The 17,978-nt window shown below is 38.9% G+C and overlaps 1 protein-coding gene across 3 annotated transcripts in view; it reads left to right on the top strand.

Annotated features, from left to right (window-relative positions):
• LOC120543380 (E3 ubiquitin-protein ligase SH3RF1-like) overlaps positions 1–17,978 on the top strand; it is a 147,676-nt gene that overhangs the window by 89,303 nt on the left and 40,395 nt on the right. For 2 of the 3 annotated variants that reach the window (XM_039776430.1, XM_039776431.1), the window contains exon 5: positions 4,323–4,619. The exons of the other annotated variant lie outside the window; for it this stretch is intronic. In XM_039776430.1, coding sequence (XP_039632364.1) covers positions 4,323–4,619 — 297 coding nt within the window. The remainder of the gene's footprint in view (positions 1–4,322; positions 4,620–17,978) is intronic. 3 annotated transcript variants of the gene reach the window in all.

The raw sequence follows: 17,978 nt of genomic DNA, 5'->3' as shown, positions 1-17,978 counted from the left end.
TTTGAGCACTAGCAAGTTCAATGATTTAGTGACTTGCTCCAGGTCACACTATGAGTGTGCAGTGGTAGAGAAGAAGCTCCCAAAACAAAAAGGAACTCATAGGCTGCCCACCCAGCACACTGTGGCTGAGGGTGCCCCTCATAATTTTATGGCCAAAACAAATGTTAAATGTCAGCTCATACCGTCAAATTTCAAGCATCAAGATGGCCTTCAACAATTTACAATCAATAGGGGAGCAACGTTGAAATGCATGAAGGGACACCAAAGGCAGAAAAGTATCCGAATTCTGTGAACTCGCTTGTGGTCAAGCTCTCCTAAAATGTTTCCCTTTTTATGTTTTTTGCTTGCTACCCTCTGTGGTAGAGTTTAAACTGCTATGTTTTCAGTCCATCATCCTTTATCAATTATGCCTCCATTCCTAAACCAACATACTTTATATCACACATTTCCATGATAACACCATTTCAAAGTAATTGACCTGTTGTAGGATCTAGTGATGGAGCCAGAACATTCAAGCCTCTTGTTAGACTTACCCACTAAGACTGGGGAGTCCAACTCTGATCCTGGTGGGCTGCATTGCCTGCAGGTTTTCCTTCCTGACACTTTATTTATAAGTGACCAATTTCTGCTCTTCTTTTCCCTTCATTTTAGTTGCCTTGCTTTTTAAGATGCGGTCCTCTGAATTTCTTTTTATTTATTAAAAGGCAACCAAATAGAAATTAGTTGTGAAGTTACCAAATAGATGTGCAGCTAAGTCTAGGTCCTCAAGCTCTAACCAATTTCATCCCAGCCAGTTTTTTAATTAGATGCCGATTCTTGTTGTTAATTAAATCCATTATTTAATTCCATGGCTTGTTGATGTGGAGGTGGATTGGTGGTTCTGAGGCTAGGGATATGTGCCAGCAATCCAAAGGTTGCCAATTTAGAATCTCATAAATGGTAGAATTGATTCCATTCTTTTGAGCCCCTTGGCAAAGCCCTTAACCTGCAATTGTTCCGTCCTGGGTATAATTCTAACCAGCTTCCAGCCCTGCAGGCAGGTCCTCTAATTTGCAGGGAGAACTTGAGGGTTGGTGGCATGATTGGCATTCCAGCCACTGAAAAAAAACTCAAACTTTTCCATTCCATCCAAATGTGTGTGCTGCTGATTGGTGAGTACTCACCCATTGCATGGTTGTACTCGGGTCCTAATTCGGGGTCCTAAGGTGCTTCATCTTCTGCTGGGTGCAGCAACAGGCTGTATCGGTGTATGCTCCCAACCTCTTGTTGGTGCCCCAATTCTACCACATTTCCAAAACTCTTGATTTTTAATTTTTCCTTCTTAAAATGTTATGTGGTCCCGAGAAGATCATTAGCAGAATGCTGAAATGTTCATCTTTCTTTATTTTCAGCTATTGTATGATGGACACAGGCTGGTGGTCATATGTTGGTTTGTTTTCTACCTCATTATTGTTTGGCTGTTATTTAAAGAAAAAAGAAACAATTAAGGAGTCTAAGTCTTCAGAAGCTAGTCAATTAATGCACAAAGAAGTTAATTAGCAGCAAAAACATGATCACTAATTAAGAATATGGTTAGAATGAAAACCTGAAACCACTTCAGCCCTCTAGGATCAGAACTGGACATCCCTGCACTAGCCTGTAGATCAGATTAGATAAACTTTATTAATCCCATGGGGAAATTCAGATACATACATCAGCAGAAACATAAAAAACAAGAATACAGACTCACAGGACAGATAATACAGCTAATCAATGAATCAACAAATCAATCAATCAATCCAAATAACAAGTACATCAGGTGGCATTGAATTGCCTGAGAGCATTGGGCAGGAAAGACCCCCCATAGGTGCTTCTTAGTACACCTTGGTAGAATGAGCCTGTGGCTAAAAGTGCTCCAAGAGTGTGACTCCTGAAGGGGATGAAGAGGATTTTGATGATGGCATCCAATTTTGCCACTATCCTTTTTTCCACAACAGCTTCTAATGTGTCCAGGGGTTGCCCTGTGATGGAGCAGGCTTTCCTGACAAGTTTGTTCAGGCATTGTGCTTCTTTTGAGCTCAGGTTACTTCAGGAGACTGCAGCGTAGAACAACACACTGGCTACTATGGACTAGTAGAACATTTCCAGGAGCTTGCTGCACACATCAAAAACCCTGAGTCTCCTTAGGAGATACAGTCTGCTCTGGCCATTCTTGTAACGCACCACTGTGTTGTCAGACTAGTTCGGGTTGTTGTTCATGTGAACCCCCAGGTATCTGTAGTTCTGCACCACTTCCATGACTTCCCCCTGAATGGTGACCCATCTCAGAAGCTTCTTGGCATGCCAGAAGTCCACCACCGGCTCTTTTGTCCAGCTCAGTGATTCTCAAAATGTTGATGTGAGCCCCCGTAGGAGGGCGCGAAGTAACAAAAAGGGGGGCACGAAGATGTGAAAAAAAGAAAACAAGATTTGAAAATATCAAAAATACATCCATTGAAACCAAAACAAATTAACTTAAACTACATTCTGATACTAGAAAAATAAATATAGAGTTAGATCAATGTTGATAAAAGTTAGGTAGGTACAATAAAATATGCATCTATGATATATCATTAATTAAAAAAGAACAAATTGGTATCAGTGGGCTCCTTTCAAAAAAACGTTAGGGGGGTGCGATTAAAACGGTTATGAGTTTGGGTTCATTACTTAAAGGTTGAGAAACGCTGGTCTAGCTGATGTTAAGTTGCAAGTTGTTGTCCCTGCACCACAAGACAAAGTCCTCCACAACCTTCCTGTACTCTGATTCGTCTCCATTAGTAATGCAATTATTATTCATTATTAATTATTATTAATACTGTTAGAAATCAGCATAATTGTTCAATTTCTGACTCTACTTTTTACACTGGAGGATCACAGGAATCTGGGTGCTATGCCAACTCATTTGGGCAAACAGAAGCCTACACAACACACACATGCATACACCCACATTCACAATTCTGTCACCAATTGACCTAACACCCACATCTTTGAGATTTGGGAGGTAACTATGGGGTACCTGAGAAATTTTTAAACAGACACAAGGAGAACACACAAACTCAACACAGTCAATGAACTGGCTTGAAATTGTGCCTAGAACTCTGGAGTTGGAGGTCACAATGTACCACTGTGAGCACTAACAAGCATCTTTACTATGAAAGGCTGCCAAAGACATAATGAATATTTAATAATAAGAGCAACAGCCCGTGATGGCTCAATACAAGTAAATAGATGTTGGGTTCAGGAGTGCCAGAGGAGCTTTTAGGTTTAAGCTGGCAATACAAACTGCCGGCTTTCAAAAGTAACCTGCTCACTATGAAAGTACTCACATTAATTTTAAAAATCACAACACTGCAGTGAGAGATTTTTTTTTTTTTTCCTTTTAAGTAGAGTGGGTGGCCCAGGCAGGGGAGAGGGCACCAGTGCCCTACTTTAATCAGGCTAGATGAAGTCACGGAGGATGGTTCTGCAGAATCCCTCTTGTGATTTTATGTGTGGGCATCAGCTAATGACTGACTAATAGTGAGCGGCTGCTTTCCAGGCCCGGCTTGGTTGCATAAGCTTTTGAAGGACGTGTGTGAGAGCCACTGGCTGGGGGTTTTGGATCGCACCAAACCTGGGCATTTGTCAGGAGTTGCTGTTCTACGTACCGTGGGTGTCGCGCTGACCTGCTTTTCTTGCTTCTACCACTTGTTATGTATTATTGATGTTTGTTGTGGGCGATTAGAGAGCTCCGCTCGTACTCTGTTGCTTTCACCGTCTCTCTCTCTCTCTCTCTTTTTGTATTTCATAAACAGCTTTTCTATCAGTCCCACGCTGCAAAATGAAAAAAAAAAGACTATTGCTCATCGTTTATCAGTACTGCAGCGTTTTACATTTTGCTGACGTCATTTTAGGTTCCCGAAGTCAGCTTTCAGATAAATTAGATTTCTAATCAGAGCCAGCGTTTGGCCGTTGGCACTTCCACTCGTGGGTTACGTCTCTCCATGCCAGGTTGTCTTCGCTTGCTGCCGCTGCCCTTTTTTTAAATATCTGTGCTTCTGCCTCTTTTTTTTCATCTTTTCAGGCTTGCTGCTTCTGAGCGGAGGCACGTTAAAATTAGTGATGCTTCTTATGCTTGGTGGCAGGCCATCACTTTCGGGGCACAACTGAAAAGTGGTGCCAGGGCCGGAGAACACGGGGAGGAAACGGCAGCTCATCCCGCATTAAAAAAAAAATAGTAATCACGTTTCACAATGAGGTGCTCATCTCTGATGTCTTCAAGAGTTCCGTGGCAAACGCTCAGTGTCATGCTTTTTTGTCTTTAGCCAAATTCCACTGCGGCAAAGCTTCTGGGAAAGGGAAAAGCGCGCAGTCTGCCAGAGTCTCGGAGCGCCTTGAGGAAATCCTCCCGCAGCGGGCTTTTTAACGGCGGCAAGAAGAGCTTAAGGCAGCCCTCCATGACCAGCACTCTGAACCGGCTCAACCGACTTGCTCAGCCTCCTGGGAATGAACGACAAGCCGTGGACATCAGCTCTCCGGTGCTGATTAGCTCCAGCAATCCGGCGGTCACGACGCAGTTCGGCGACTGGACTGGCGAGGGGCCTCCGGCCGCATCGTGTCAGGTAACGGCTCGTACTTCCACCTGGGGAATTTCTATTGCCGTTGTAGGAGTATGCAAAACGGTGTTGAAAACTACAGTTTCAGTTGGCCTGCTGTGATGTGTACACACACCTGTAGATAATTCGTCTTTTCATCTGAAAGATTATAGCGTGCATGACTATTACAGCTTTTCAAACTCAAGATTGTGTGGCCTAATCGTTAAAAATGTTCAGGTGAAGCCCACTCCCAGTGCAGCATCCTCGTCAGAATCGTTTTTGTGGCAGAATGATTAAATCCTATATGTCATGTTCTACAGGTAAATGGTGGTACACATGGGTTGATCTGTTTGTTTTCTAAATGATGTTTTTCTTTGCCATGATTGGGGTGGCACTGTGGGGTTTTCAGTGTCTTGGGTTTAAAACCCATGTCAACTGTGTGTGTGTGTGTGTGTGTGTGTGGAATTTGCATATTCTTCTCGTGTCTGTCTGTTAATTTCCACCTACACCCCAAATTTATGCATGTTAACTGTGAATTCTAACTGGGCCCTTCGTGTGTACTCGTGAGAGCATGGGTGTGGGTTGTGTAGATGGGTGGGCCCCATGATTTATTGCAGCTTCATTCAGGGTTTGCTCCATAGTTGCACCCAGTACTCTCAAGAAAGGCACAGCGACCCTGAGTTGGGTTAAGCCATTTTCAGAAAGTTATATTATGGTAATTTCTGTGGGGAATCAAAGCATATTTAAACAGCAATGCAAGAGTCAGCCATTAACAAGGTGCCAGTCCGTTACCATTTTAATCACTTTTATGATTCTTAAAGTGATATTTGGATTAATTAACTTAGTTTATTTTGGTCAGTTTCACTCATAACTTTTATTACGAGGATGTTTGATGATAAAAAGAAACATCAACCTAACAGTAGGTCAGTCCATCATTTTCCCTCAGAAGAGGTAAACATCTTAAAAGCAAGAACTGAATAAGGCATGTAAAGTGTGAGACACGAGAGGGCTCTTGGCTTCCTACCCCACCCATGATGAGGTATGGGATGTTTTGAACTCTAATATAACTCGGCACCATTTTTGAAATCTGCCCATCTGCATCTGAACCGATGACTCCCTTGCTCAGTTTAAGAAGTGTTTGAAGTTACTCCTGTTCTGTGAATATATTTCTAAGTGGTAATAGGTTTGTTGCCAGGTTCTTAGTAGCTTAGAAAAGAGTAAGTAGTCGAACTCTTCACTTGTGTTGGCCAATTTTGTAACCTTGTTCTGTAACAGTCCTCACTCGATTATGTTGAGCTCTTTTGGATAAAAGTGTTTTCTGAGTGAGTAAATGTAAATATTAACTGACAAAAACTCATTTTCCTTCTGAAAGGGTTAGGTTAGCCTGTCTGCTGACTCTTTTCATCAAAGGTTTATTGAGGACCACTGGACTGTGTGCAATACAACAGTGAAATCGCTGCTTTATAAAATTCCACAACAGCTTGATGCTCCTGGCCCATCTTCACTCAGATGTGTCCATTAGGTGGTACTGATTAGCTGGTTCTGGATCTCAGTTTGCAATAGTTAGCCACATCTCATCCCACAGATACTTAATTAATCTGAGATTTGTGGCTTAAGAGGCAACTGCTTTAAGATGAATTACTTGTGCTGCTCCTGGTTAAGTTGTAGAACTTTAGTAACCTTGTGGAATGGAGTATTAGCCTGTTGCAAAAATCCATTCATAGTACAACTGTGCATTAGCTGATCAACACCAATATTCATATATCCTGTGGAATTCAAACAGTGCTCAAATCATAACAAGAGGCCATTGTGTTCCACAAAAATCCAAAACTGTTACACAGTAACCTTTAGCTTGCATTGTTGACAACTAGAGGGACTCATGGAGTTTTTGTTAGGTCCTTGTTCCCCCCTTTTGTCAGCAGAAACCGAGATTCATCAGATCAGGAAATGCTTTTTCCTACAGTCCTCTAGTATCTAGTGACTGTTTTATACTGACATTTACCATACCCCACCAGTGATAAGTTCTGATGTGTTTTACATTCTGATACAACACTTTGAGCATTAATTATGTACTCTGCTGATGACGGACTGACTTAATCCTATATTTTTTTCTCCTGAACAAGTTATGCCAGCCTTTGGTAATTCCTTTTCTCAACAGCAAATTTTTGACTACAGGACTGTGGTTCATGAGTGCCAGCCCATTTTTAGCACAACAGGGACAATATTGCTTGTGAAAACCAATGGGCTGCTGCTGCTGCTGATGTGTCTCTGCCAATGCATCTGATACTCCTATTCAAAGTCATTTGCGTCTTTATTCTTACTCATTCTCCTTCTAAACTGCACACATTCAGACATGACATGTTGGAACCTGCCTAGCCACTTTAAAAGAAACTGTCAGCTCATATATTGTAATGGTGATATCGTTTTGGCAGCCTTTTATTTGGGAAAGGCAAGAGTTGTGACAATTCAGTCTTTGTCCATGGACGAAGAGACTTTGATAAAAATTAGTGATGGTAAGGTGTGAAGGGAACTCACTGCTACTACTAAATATTTTGCTGGGTTAATTTCCAACATGTTGATTGCTGTTGTGCAGGTGCAGTTGTTGATATATTGTTAGGTTTAGTCATTCTTTGACAAGACTAAAGTGCAAGTACAGTACCACAAATGCTTGTGTCATACCTGTAGTGCAATCACATTTTACTGTAATGCTGAACGAATGTGCTTTAAAACAAAAATAAGAAAAAAGATACCCTGTGGTTAGATTCAAAAAGCCAAATGGATTTGCTTTATTGTATATTACATTTGTAGTTCAATACAAAAGAGCATAAAATTAAATTTGTATAGGCTAGGCTTGCTGTGAACCTCAACTGTATTAATTTCAGTGAAGTGTCTGGTCAAAACCCTCTTCATAGTTTTTGAATAAGTATTTTGCTTGCACTTTAACTAAGATACCTGTATGACAGTAAAACATTTAACTCAGTCAGTCTATTAAGGATGATTGCTGGTGCTTTGACAAAACAACAAATTAACACTATGGAAAACAAACAAACTGACACAGTATGCTTAGAATACATTATGTCTTTTAACAGGCGGCTTTTAATCTTCCAAGAAAATCTGCTACTGTATACACTTATATCTCAGTAGCCTTTAAAAGTGATCTGAGATTTCAGGTAGGTCTCACAAACCATTCTACTTTTGTAAGTTAAAGCAATTCTCAGTTGGTCTAGTGCAGCCTTTATAAAAAATAATGTGAAACTTAGACATAGCAAAGAAGAAAAACACACAAAGCATAGGAGATATTCCATAATGAACAAAATAAATGAAACACAAAATTAAAAGTGTCTTCACTGTCGTATTGTTTGTGCAGGTATTAATATGTAGTGGAATAGGATGATTGATGAACAGGCACTCCGCAGGATTCCCAAGTCAAAGAAATCTTACAGTTCATGAATTGGCTACCATATGCTTTGGGATTGGATATATCTCCATAAATTCTAAGAAACAGACCTTCAGATTTTGTTCTAAATACAAAATAATCCTAATCTGGCTCATGTCAATCGTAATATGCCATTTCAAACAAATGTAGAATTTTCTTGGTGTCCATAATACGTTATTCCTACCTGAACATCAATCTTGCCCAGCAAAATTTGTATAGACCAATGCCAGTATTCACCCTTTGACACTTCTGAATAAGATACACTATTGACAACGTAGAACCTTCCTGGCGTCATGTTTCCCTGTATGACTACTGACTGTATATACACAGTATACATTAGATATACACCCATGCAAAACTCAACAATTTGTTGTCCATTTTTTACATTTGAATTGCTGTTTCCTTGTAGTATATCTTTCTTTCTAAATTTCTAAAAGCAATGCCATATTTAAAAACAAATTTTGAGCATTTTCACAGTAGCTAAATTTCAGTTATTTTTTTATTCAGTAAAATTAGAGAATGTTAAGTGCTTGAATAACTTTTCAAGATACTGTATATAACGTATGTATCACATCTATGTTTATATATGTATATAATATAAAGTTGACTGACTGATTCACATATTTACTCACTCATCAACAAACACTTTATTTCTCGTTTAGCTAGAAAGCTGAAATTTGGCAGGATGGTACATCTAGGGTAGTAGGTATCCACTTTCAAAGGACATTTCGTTATATCAGTATTTTTGGGTAAAAAAAAAAAACACAATAGGAAAACAAATACCTGAAAATCTCAAAGATTTGATTGAAATTTGGTGACATTGTAGATAAAACAAAATTAGCCAACACAGGATTTTTTATTTGTTGGTATTTCTCATTAATATTGTTGTAGCATGTCATATAATATAGCGGACCGCATTCTCCATTTCACCACAGCGCTAATAGTAATCTCATAGAGAAACGGGGTGTGCTGTACACTAAATGTGGACAATCTGTAGAAACTAAGTAAAAGGAGCAAATTTCGGTGAAGCTCTTAGAAGATATGTGTGACAAGCAGTGAATATGGCTGGGAGTGTACTGATCCAGTAAGAAAGGTATTTAATATATCTTATCCCTCCACCACCTTCATCCTTTCTGCAACTTTATACAAATGCTAAAGTGCAAACACTCATAACTTGATCAGAGTTGCTTAGACCATGCATCTCACAATACAATACAATTTATTTTATATAGCCCAAAATCACACAAGAACTGCCGCAATTGCCCATCTTGTCTGTTTTAACCAAGAAGTATGTGTGGTTTTATCCAATATAGCGGCCAAAAAGACTGCATTTATTATACACACATATGTGTTGTACAGTATATATGTATTTATATTGTAGACAGATAAATGATAGAGATATTAAAAACTTGGGGACCCAACCAGTATACTTGTTTAAGACAGAGTAAGCTTTCAGTTTATAAAAGAGTAATGTTTCCTTCAGTAATCACAATACTGGAGAGTAACACTGGTCAAAAATGACAATTTCCTCTCCAGGTCTTCTTTTATGTTACAACAACCATAAGAGACAGAAGCATGAGCACAATGGAAGTGACATCACTGTTTGGCAGGAAGAGCCTCCATGAACCTGGGAATGGAAGCAGAAACTACATTCGAGACAGTGCATCCTATAGATAGATAGATATGTACAGCTTAGGCGACTCATTTGAGGTCACACAGTAAGTGAGAGGTGTGAAGTGAATCCATAGTCTTATGTCCAGCACTTTAGCCAGAAGGCTACACTTTCCTAATCAGCCAATTAACCTGTTGTGTGTCATTGTGTTTACTTAGGTAGTATTGTTTCTACTGTGAATACTTATGTTATCCTGGATGGAGAGAGGATCTTTTGCTATAAATAACAGTGCACATTTACTTGTATCCTGTCATGGTGTCACATACCGGTTGCCATCCTGGTCCTCATTGTATACTGCCAGCCTACACAATATGCAAAAATAAGGTCTTTGGTTAAGATGAACAACAAAGGAGTGGAAAACCCACAATACAACAAAAACCAGTGTTTTACATTATACCTGAAGATTACTCAACAGGGTTATCTGACAAATAATATGAAACATTGACTTACCCATACCTAGTGTTTCTCCCCTTCATGTTCAATCACTATTGTCTGCATCATTTTTCTTCACATACTGTGTGGGGAACTCTTTGACCTCCAGTGTTTGTTCTTTAAGGTTTCATTGGGTATCCAGGCCTCCATCCTCCTGGTGAATTCTAGAAGCACTGCTTTTCTGAACAGCCATATGTCCTCTAATCTGATTAAAGTCAACTAAAAGGCTTGGGCCCATTGTTCATCATCATTACTATGGAGGCCCTAGTTATAACTAATTATCCAGCTTTTCTACAGTTGTATAGCCAGTTCTGACAATGTCAATGTCCACTCTTCTCTGACCTGCGGATCATGACTAGGGTGACACCCTTTATTCACTAAAATGGCAGCTTTATTTCTTCAGGCCTCTGATAGGGGAGAAAATGTAGTAATGCTGTGAACTTCAGGAAGTTGGTCTTCAGGAGATATCTTCACATGCAAATGATCATTTTGGCATATCCATATTCCATTTTTTTGGAATAAAAATGAAAGTAAATTTTTCTCTACTTTAATCTGTTAAGACATTTTCTTTGAGGGAATATTAGATAACAGTAAAGTAAGAATTTAAGTGGAAGACTTCATAAGTGCTGTCAATTTATACAGATGCATTTAAGGGCGTATGACTGCAGAGTTCCATCTTTGCCTCTGTTGTTATCTAGATAGACTTTGTGAATCAGAATGACGGGTTTTTAGGAGTACTAATTCTCTTATTCACTTTGTGAACGGTGTAATCCTTACTTGTCTTTACAGTTGAATTAGGCTCTTCTTTAAAGTTGTCTGGGACAGGCATTTAATTATGAAACAAATGCAGTTCCAAGTATATGGATTTAACATGTCTAAGCTTTTTATAACCTGCATTCATTTATTCAGCAGACTAATAGAATGTCTTTTATTGGGGTGGAACAAGATTCTTGTTGCTATTTAGAAAAAAATGACTTGCAAAACAAATTTACAAATACTAGATAGCAATGTTTGTTATTAGTTGTAGTCTCCAACTTCAAAACATTAATAACAGGTCATTTTCAAAAACATAGTGCTCCTTTACTATTTAGAGAGTAGTCATTTCAGCCTAGCTTAAAGGTAACTAAATCTGTTAGCAGATTTATGTGCTGAGAAGATAAAAAAGTCACACACACATAAGCCTGGATTGATAATTTTTTTGGCATGCAGCTTATACTTCATAATGGAGCCACGGGCTAAAGGTAAAGGATTACAATCTGGGCTGGCATCTGCATTTTAATTAAAAGCCGTCCAAGTGAAAAGAATGCAGTCACATGGCAAGTAGTACATCACCTGTCTCCTAAATGCCTGAAGGCTAAAGGGAGCTCTTAAGCTCTTTATTATTGTCATTAAAGAAAATAAGACAGAACATGTTGGTGCTTATTATTATTAACTTATTGTCCCTTCAGCAGGTCCGTAAAAGAAAATAAAATCCAAAATAAAAAATATGATACCAGTATCGAGTGATATAGTAGTTAGAGCTGCTGCCTCATATCCCTACAATTCTGAGTTCACATTCTAATTCAGTAATTATCTTTGTGAAATGTACTTGTTCGTCTCGTGATCACAAGATTTTCTGTGGTTTTAACACGTGTCCATAAAATTTGAGTGTTATGTGAATTGGTTACTGTAGTTAACCTAGTGTGCAAGTGGATCCTGCATGCACCTGATGCTTTGACTATCCTGTATTAGAATAAGCAGAATCAGAAAATGAGTGATTAAACATCAGTGCAACATGGTACTATGATTACATTAGTTCAAAGCAATTTACCTACTAAAAGATGTTACAATAAAATATAACCAATTGTACTGTTATAATAACTTGTAAAACATTTATTATGTCTACACACAAATGAATGTGGAGTAAAACAAATGGGAGATTGAATAACACCTTAAATATTTAATCTGGAATTAAACACATTGGATCAAATGAAATAAACACATTTAATTGACAGATTGGTACAGGGGTGGCTTAATGCCTCTGTGTGTGTTTGTGTAAGTTCATTTCTTTCTTTTCATCATCCAGCATGTCCTATAACTTGCAAATTCTTTTTTTAAGCCAAAACTGCATTTTACTTTGAAAGCTGTTTTCTTAATTAAACTGGTTCCTTACGGATATAAAGATGATGACTTTTAACACCAGTAAAAATATGGTGTCCTAACTCTTGTAAATTTCTTTAGAGGTGTGTGTGTGTGTGTGTATGTGCAGTTGCCTCCATATGTACACACAAGAATATTTAAATAGGTGATGTATTTCAAAAACTATTGTCCAAAATTTTTGCAAATCAGTTATCCTGTTTGGCTAAAAAAAAAATTCCTACGTCAGTCATCAGACAGATTCAGCGACCCGAGACATTCTGTGGCCCATAAGATGATGCCCCTGTTAGTGGCATCACTTCTGACTCCTCCCACTTTCCACGAGCCTCTGCCCTGACACCTATATTACACACCCCTCATGTCAATTTCAATTCCTTTTAGTTCCTGCTCTCAAAACAGTGAACTTTGTAGTTTTGAGGCCTTGTATTCAGCTTCTCAGTTCTGCATCGGAAGTAAAACCACAGAATGGATATGTTTGTCATTGTTTATATATATATATATATATATATATATATATATATATATAAATTTTGTATGTATAGAGTACCTGTCACTTAATACAAAGAGTATACAACATGTGTTTCACCTTAATTGAGGCTCATCAGGTGTACGTACATTGTCTTCCCTTTGCGGGGATCAAAACTCGAACAACAGTGCCTTAGGCAAAGCCTCCAGGATTGCGTCACAACAGGTGATTCACTTACTTGGCAGGGTGTAGGTCGGTGTATTATATCAATACTATCGATACCATATCAGTATTATATCCATAGTATTTCAATCTGATTATTTGGGTGGTCAACTACCAGGTAACGCTCCTGGTTGGAGGACCAGTCAGCAAACATCCGCCACATCCTCTCAGTTGCGAGAAGCAGCTCATAAGTATGTTATAGAGTACCTGTGAAATAATACAAATAGTACCTGTCAAAATAATATATATATTTTCAGAAATCAATGTAACTTTTCTTGCGTGAAAAAATGAAATGAATCAATTTTCTAGGTAAAGTCTACTGAATACAATTAATAAATAATTTAATTGTACAGTTATACAAGTCTGAAGTGTTCGGACCTGTCGGAGACCTAAAACTGTCCTCACCACAAATAAACACAAGACTAACACAATGCAACTCGTCTAAAGAAGATAGGACAAGTTTTTTTAGAAGCTATCATTGTACAAAGGTCTGAGCATTTAGGGTGGATATTTCAGAAACCATTCATTGTAAATTTGTGTTTTTTGCTTAGATTTAGCCATCCAGAATATCTACAAAATGCAAAAAATGTGTAATATTCCAATTAAATTTTAAAATGTGAAAATCAGTTTCGATTTTCCACAGACACCATGTTAAAATCAACATTTTGAACATCATAGTATCAGAATCTGAATTTAACAGCAGATTTTTAATCCATCACCAAATTTCCATTCACTTGTAAATAAAAATACAGTAGATACAATTTTATTCAAATACTGAAAAGAAAGATAAGAGGCACCTGATGAAGACTACACAGCTGAAACATTGCATCTTTTAACCTATTTTCTGAATATAAATTTGACCTTTTTAATATTTTTTGGCACTCTTACCATTTCTTCTTCTTCTTCTTCCTCTTCATCTTATACCACTTCTATGTGGCATTGATGTGCTTAAATCAAATCTCCATACAGCTCAGTCTGGCACCTCACCAGTCAAGCACTCTTCCTTCAGATCTTTTTCTTTATCCATCCACTTTCACTTTGGCATCCCTTGCTTTCTCTTCCCTTGTAATTCCATTCCTATCACTGTATTCTTATATTTTACTATATATAATTAATGGACTCCATATATCCAAATGGCAGTTGCGTCGTATCAAAAATCTTTCAGATGTCCTTGTAGATGTATATATTTGAGATTTTTAATGTTGAATTAAGTGGTCATAGTGCTTAGCTCTCAGTTTTGACAGCTCAACAATACCACATTTGGGCACTGCCTGGGTAGAGTTTGCAGATTCTTCCTATTTCTGCTTGGGCATTCCTTCAGGTACCCCAGTTCTCCAACAACATCTCAAAGACATCTGTGATAGATTAACTGAGAGGTTTACGTTGGTGTAATTGAGTGTGGGTTAATGAGTGAGCATGTCATTCAATGAACTTGCTCCCCATCCAGTGTTGATTACTGTCTTGTGCTGAATGTTCTTTCCAGACACAACGCTTACAAGGGATTTAACAGGGAATGACCACTAAACTTGTGCTGGAGTTAACTTGGGAGCTATCTCTGAACTTGATTTGTGGGTAAAAAAAAAACACCACAAAGTCACAGCACTTTTCTAACATCCTCTAGATCAAAGCACCTCTGTGTCCACTCTTCCTGTTTAAAGGACAAGAGTTTTGGGTTACCTGTTTTTTATAATGAGACAAAGCGGGTGTACTCGGTTTTAAGTGGGATTTGTCTGCTAGGGAAATGCAATAAGTTTCTTTCCGCTTCCCTCCCTATTACACTTGTCCCCATGGCCTATTTATTTTCAGTTTGGCTATGCTGGCACTCAGAGAAGCTCTAGTGCTGTCCACTTCAGTTTACTTTGAGCCCATCCCCTATTTTGTGCCTCGTTATTGCCACTTATGATCCTGGTAACCCTTTGCCAGTTAGTCATCTTATCACATGGTATCCATTACAATGAATTATTCAAGCATGTCATTTCAAATTGATGAAATAATTTCCTAAACATTTTCCATTAATTGCCATGTAAGCTCTTATGTCCATAAACTTTACAAATAATTCTCCCCACAGCTTCCTCCAAACAGTCTTCCATTGCCTTCATTATACACTAATTGTAAGCTTTTCAGGTTGCATTTCTTTTTGTGTCATACACAAATACCAAGAGCTGCAACTTGTCCAACAAACTGTATTTTTAATATCAAGATATTGTTGAGCATTTTTATCACTTCAGCATTTTTGTCACTGACCATTTTTTAACATTCCGTCAATTAAATAAATTCAATTGAGACTTATTTGAAATCACTTTTTCCTAAAATAAACCATCAGACTCTTATCCATATGATAATTTTAGAGAATCTAAACAGACTGTTTGTCTTATTTAAGATGCCCCATCCCAGTAGGCAGCATTGTGTTCCCCCTCACAATTCCTGTATTTCAGAAATTGCTATTTTTGAACACTTGCATCTTCATGTTCACCCCCACACTTTGCACACCTCCGCTTAGCAGATTAAACACCAACTACAATATATTCTTGAATCTCTGAAAGTTAAAAAGAGAAAACTCTACCAATCGGATGAACTGTCGCTGTTCACAGAGTCAGTTTAATTTTGCTTTGCCATGTAATTTATCAGCAGCGTTTTGTTTTTATAAGAGTGTAACAAGTGCATGTGAGGACATCCTGAGTTATTATTAATCAATTTTTGCTGTTTGGATTTTGTTATTTTGAGATTTACTTAGTTGCCTCATTGCCATTTTGATTATGCTTTCCTTCAAAGGGGGCACCATGTTTAGTAAGACGTTGATGGGTTTCCAAGTATTGTTATTGGTTACGGTATCCGATGAGCATGTGTGACAGCATGATGCAGGGACTGTAAAAGGCAGACGCTGCCACAGTCTAGCCTCTAGGTCTCTAAATCTGCTAAATAAAACAATGAATTTCAGAGTGTATGAAGGAAAAGGACTACAATTTATTGTTAGGACCTTTTAACTTTGTTTTTTTGTTTTGTGTTTTTTGTTTGTTTTGTTCTTTTGTTTGAGAACTTTGACACTTAAAAAACATAAAGTTACTTGGTTGCCTTGTTTAATTTTGTGCTCACCATTGTATTGGTCCTTAAAAATGAGTAACTTTATGTCATCCAAGCATAATAAGTACTTTGAACATGCATCCTCTCGAATTCCCAGTATAAGTTTGTCATGCAGTATAATAATTTCACCCTTATTACGTAAAGCGTTCAACTCAATTGATCGAGCTGCCCTGTGGGACATCCTGAGGGTTCATGGGATTCCCTCGAGGTTGCTGGATATCATGGCCAGCCTGTACACTGGTCCTGTGAGTGTTGTGCAGAGTGGAGGCAGGACCTCTGCGTTTTTCCCAGCCAATCAGGGTTGTGTTCTTGCTCCTGCTCTGTTCAGTGCTTGTATGGACTGGGTGTTGGGCAAGGTCGTGGGGTCCAGTGGCTGTGGGGCATCTGTTGGTGAAGAAAGATTCACAGATCTTGACTTTGCTGACGATGCTGTGATCTTTGTGGAGTCAATGGAGGCTCTGATTGGGGTATTCGAGAGACTGAGCAAGGAGTCTGAGTGTCTGGGCATGCGAGTGTCCTGGATAAAAACCAAGATCCCAGCCTTTAATTACCTCTTGGGCGCAGCCATCAGCAGTGTGTCTATCTGCGGAGAGAGAGTTGACCTCGTTTAGAGGTTTACTTATCTTGGCAGTGACATTCATGTCTCTGGTGACTCTTCAGTCAGTAGGCACAGATTGGGAGAGTATGGGGGGGGGTCAGGAGTCATGATGTCACTGGAAAGGGGTGTCTGGCACTCCTGATATCTATGCAAAAGAACAAAGGTCCAAGTCTTTAGAGTCCTGGTGCTTCCTGTCTTGCTATATGGTTGTGAGACATGGACGCTATCCGGTGACCTGAGACGAATACTGGACTCCTTTGGTACTGTGTCTCTCTGGAAAATATTTGGGTACCATTGGTTTGACTTTGTGTCAAATGAGCGGTTTGCCCAAATGAGGCACATTGCCTGCATTGTGAGGGAGCATCACTTACAGCACTGCGGCCATGTGGCGCATTTTCCCGATGGTGATCCAGCTCGTAAGATCCTCATTATTGGGGACCAGAGTGGCTGGAGCAGGCCAAGGGCTCACCCACGTAACACCTGGCTGCGGCAGATAGAGGGTGATTTTCGGAGGGTGGGATTAGACCGCGTGTCTGCCTGGGAGGTTGCCAACCAGGATCCCGAGTTGTTTTGTTGTGTAGTGGGTGCGGCAACGCACTGTACCAGTGCATGCTCCCCAGCTTGACTTGACTTATGTCCTCTGAGTTGTGTCGAACTTGGAAAAATGGCAGGTTTGGAGGACTTAAAGTTGTATTCATGTCAGGTTGAAACAAATATATTTCAACATGACATGAATGTGCAGCAAAAAACACTTCTGTAAGGGCCCAAGTTGGAAAATCAGGAAATTTCTATAAAGCTTAAAGTTTCCTAGACAAAAACCTGATTGTGATGCTAATTGTCTAAGAGGGAAGCTCTAAATTTAGATATAGGGTATCATATATAGTAAAAGTTTTTATGCTGTCATCCTACTTGCTAATTGAAGTAAATTACTTATTATGATTGTATCAATCGATTTACTAAACTCAACTTAACCTGAAGGTTAATGATGGCATATATTGATATATTTAATTTGAAGTGCCTTTTCCTTGCATCAAGACAACATTACAGTGTGGCCAGGCATAAGTAATGGGTGGTCCAAATGAGTTCTGTTATGACTGAGTCAAACTTGCAAAAAGAAAAGAGTATTCAGGGCTAGGAAATGAAGGGAGGCCACAAAACAAAACAAGGGTTAAAGCCCGTAGGGCAGAGAGATCAGAAGACAAAGCCAAAAACATTAAAAAAATTTGTCAAAACGGTCATACAGAAAAATCAAAACCAGAGAAATAGATTAAAGAAGTGTGATACGTAGTAACGGCAGTTGTTTGTTTTTGTTTATCCAGTAACAGATGACAAGCTGAGCGTGA

The sequence above is a fragment of the Polypterus senegalus genome, chromosome 13, assembly GCF_016835505.1.
Source record: "Polypterus senegalus isolate Bchr_013 chromosome 13, ASM1683550v1, whole genome shotgun sequence".
Taxonomy (NCBI): domain Eukaryota; kingdom Metazoa; phylum Chordata; class Cladistia; order Polypteriformes; family Polypteridae; genus Polypterus; species Polypterus senegalus.
This window is presented reverse-complemented; position numbering and strand designations above follow the sequence as displayed.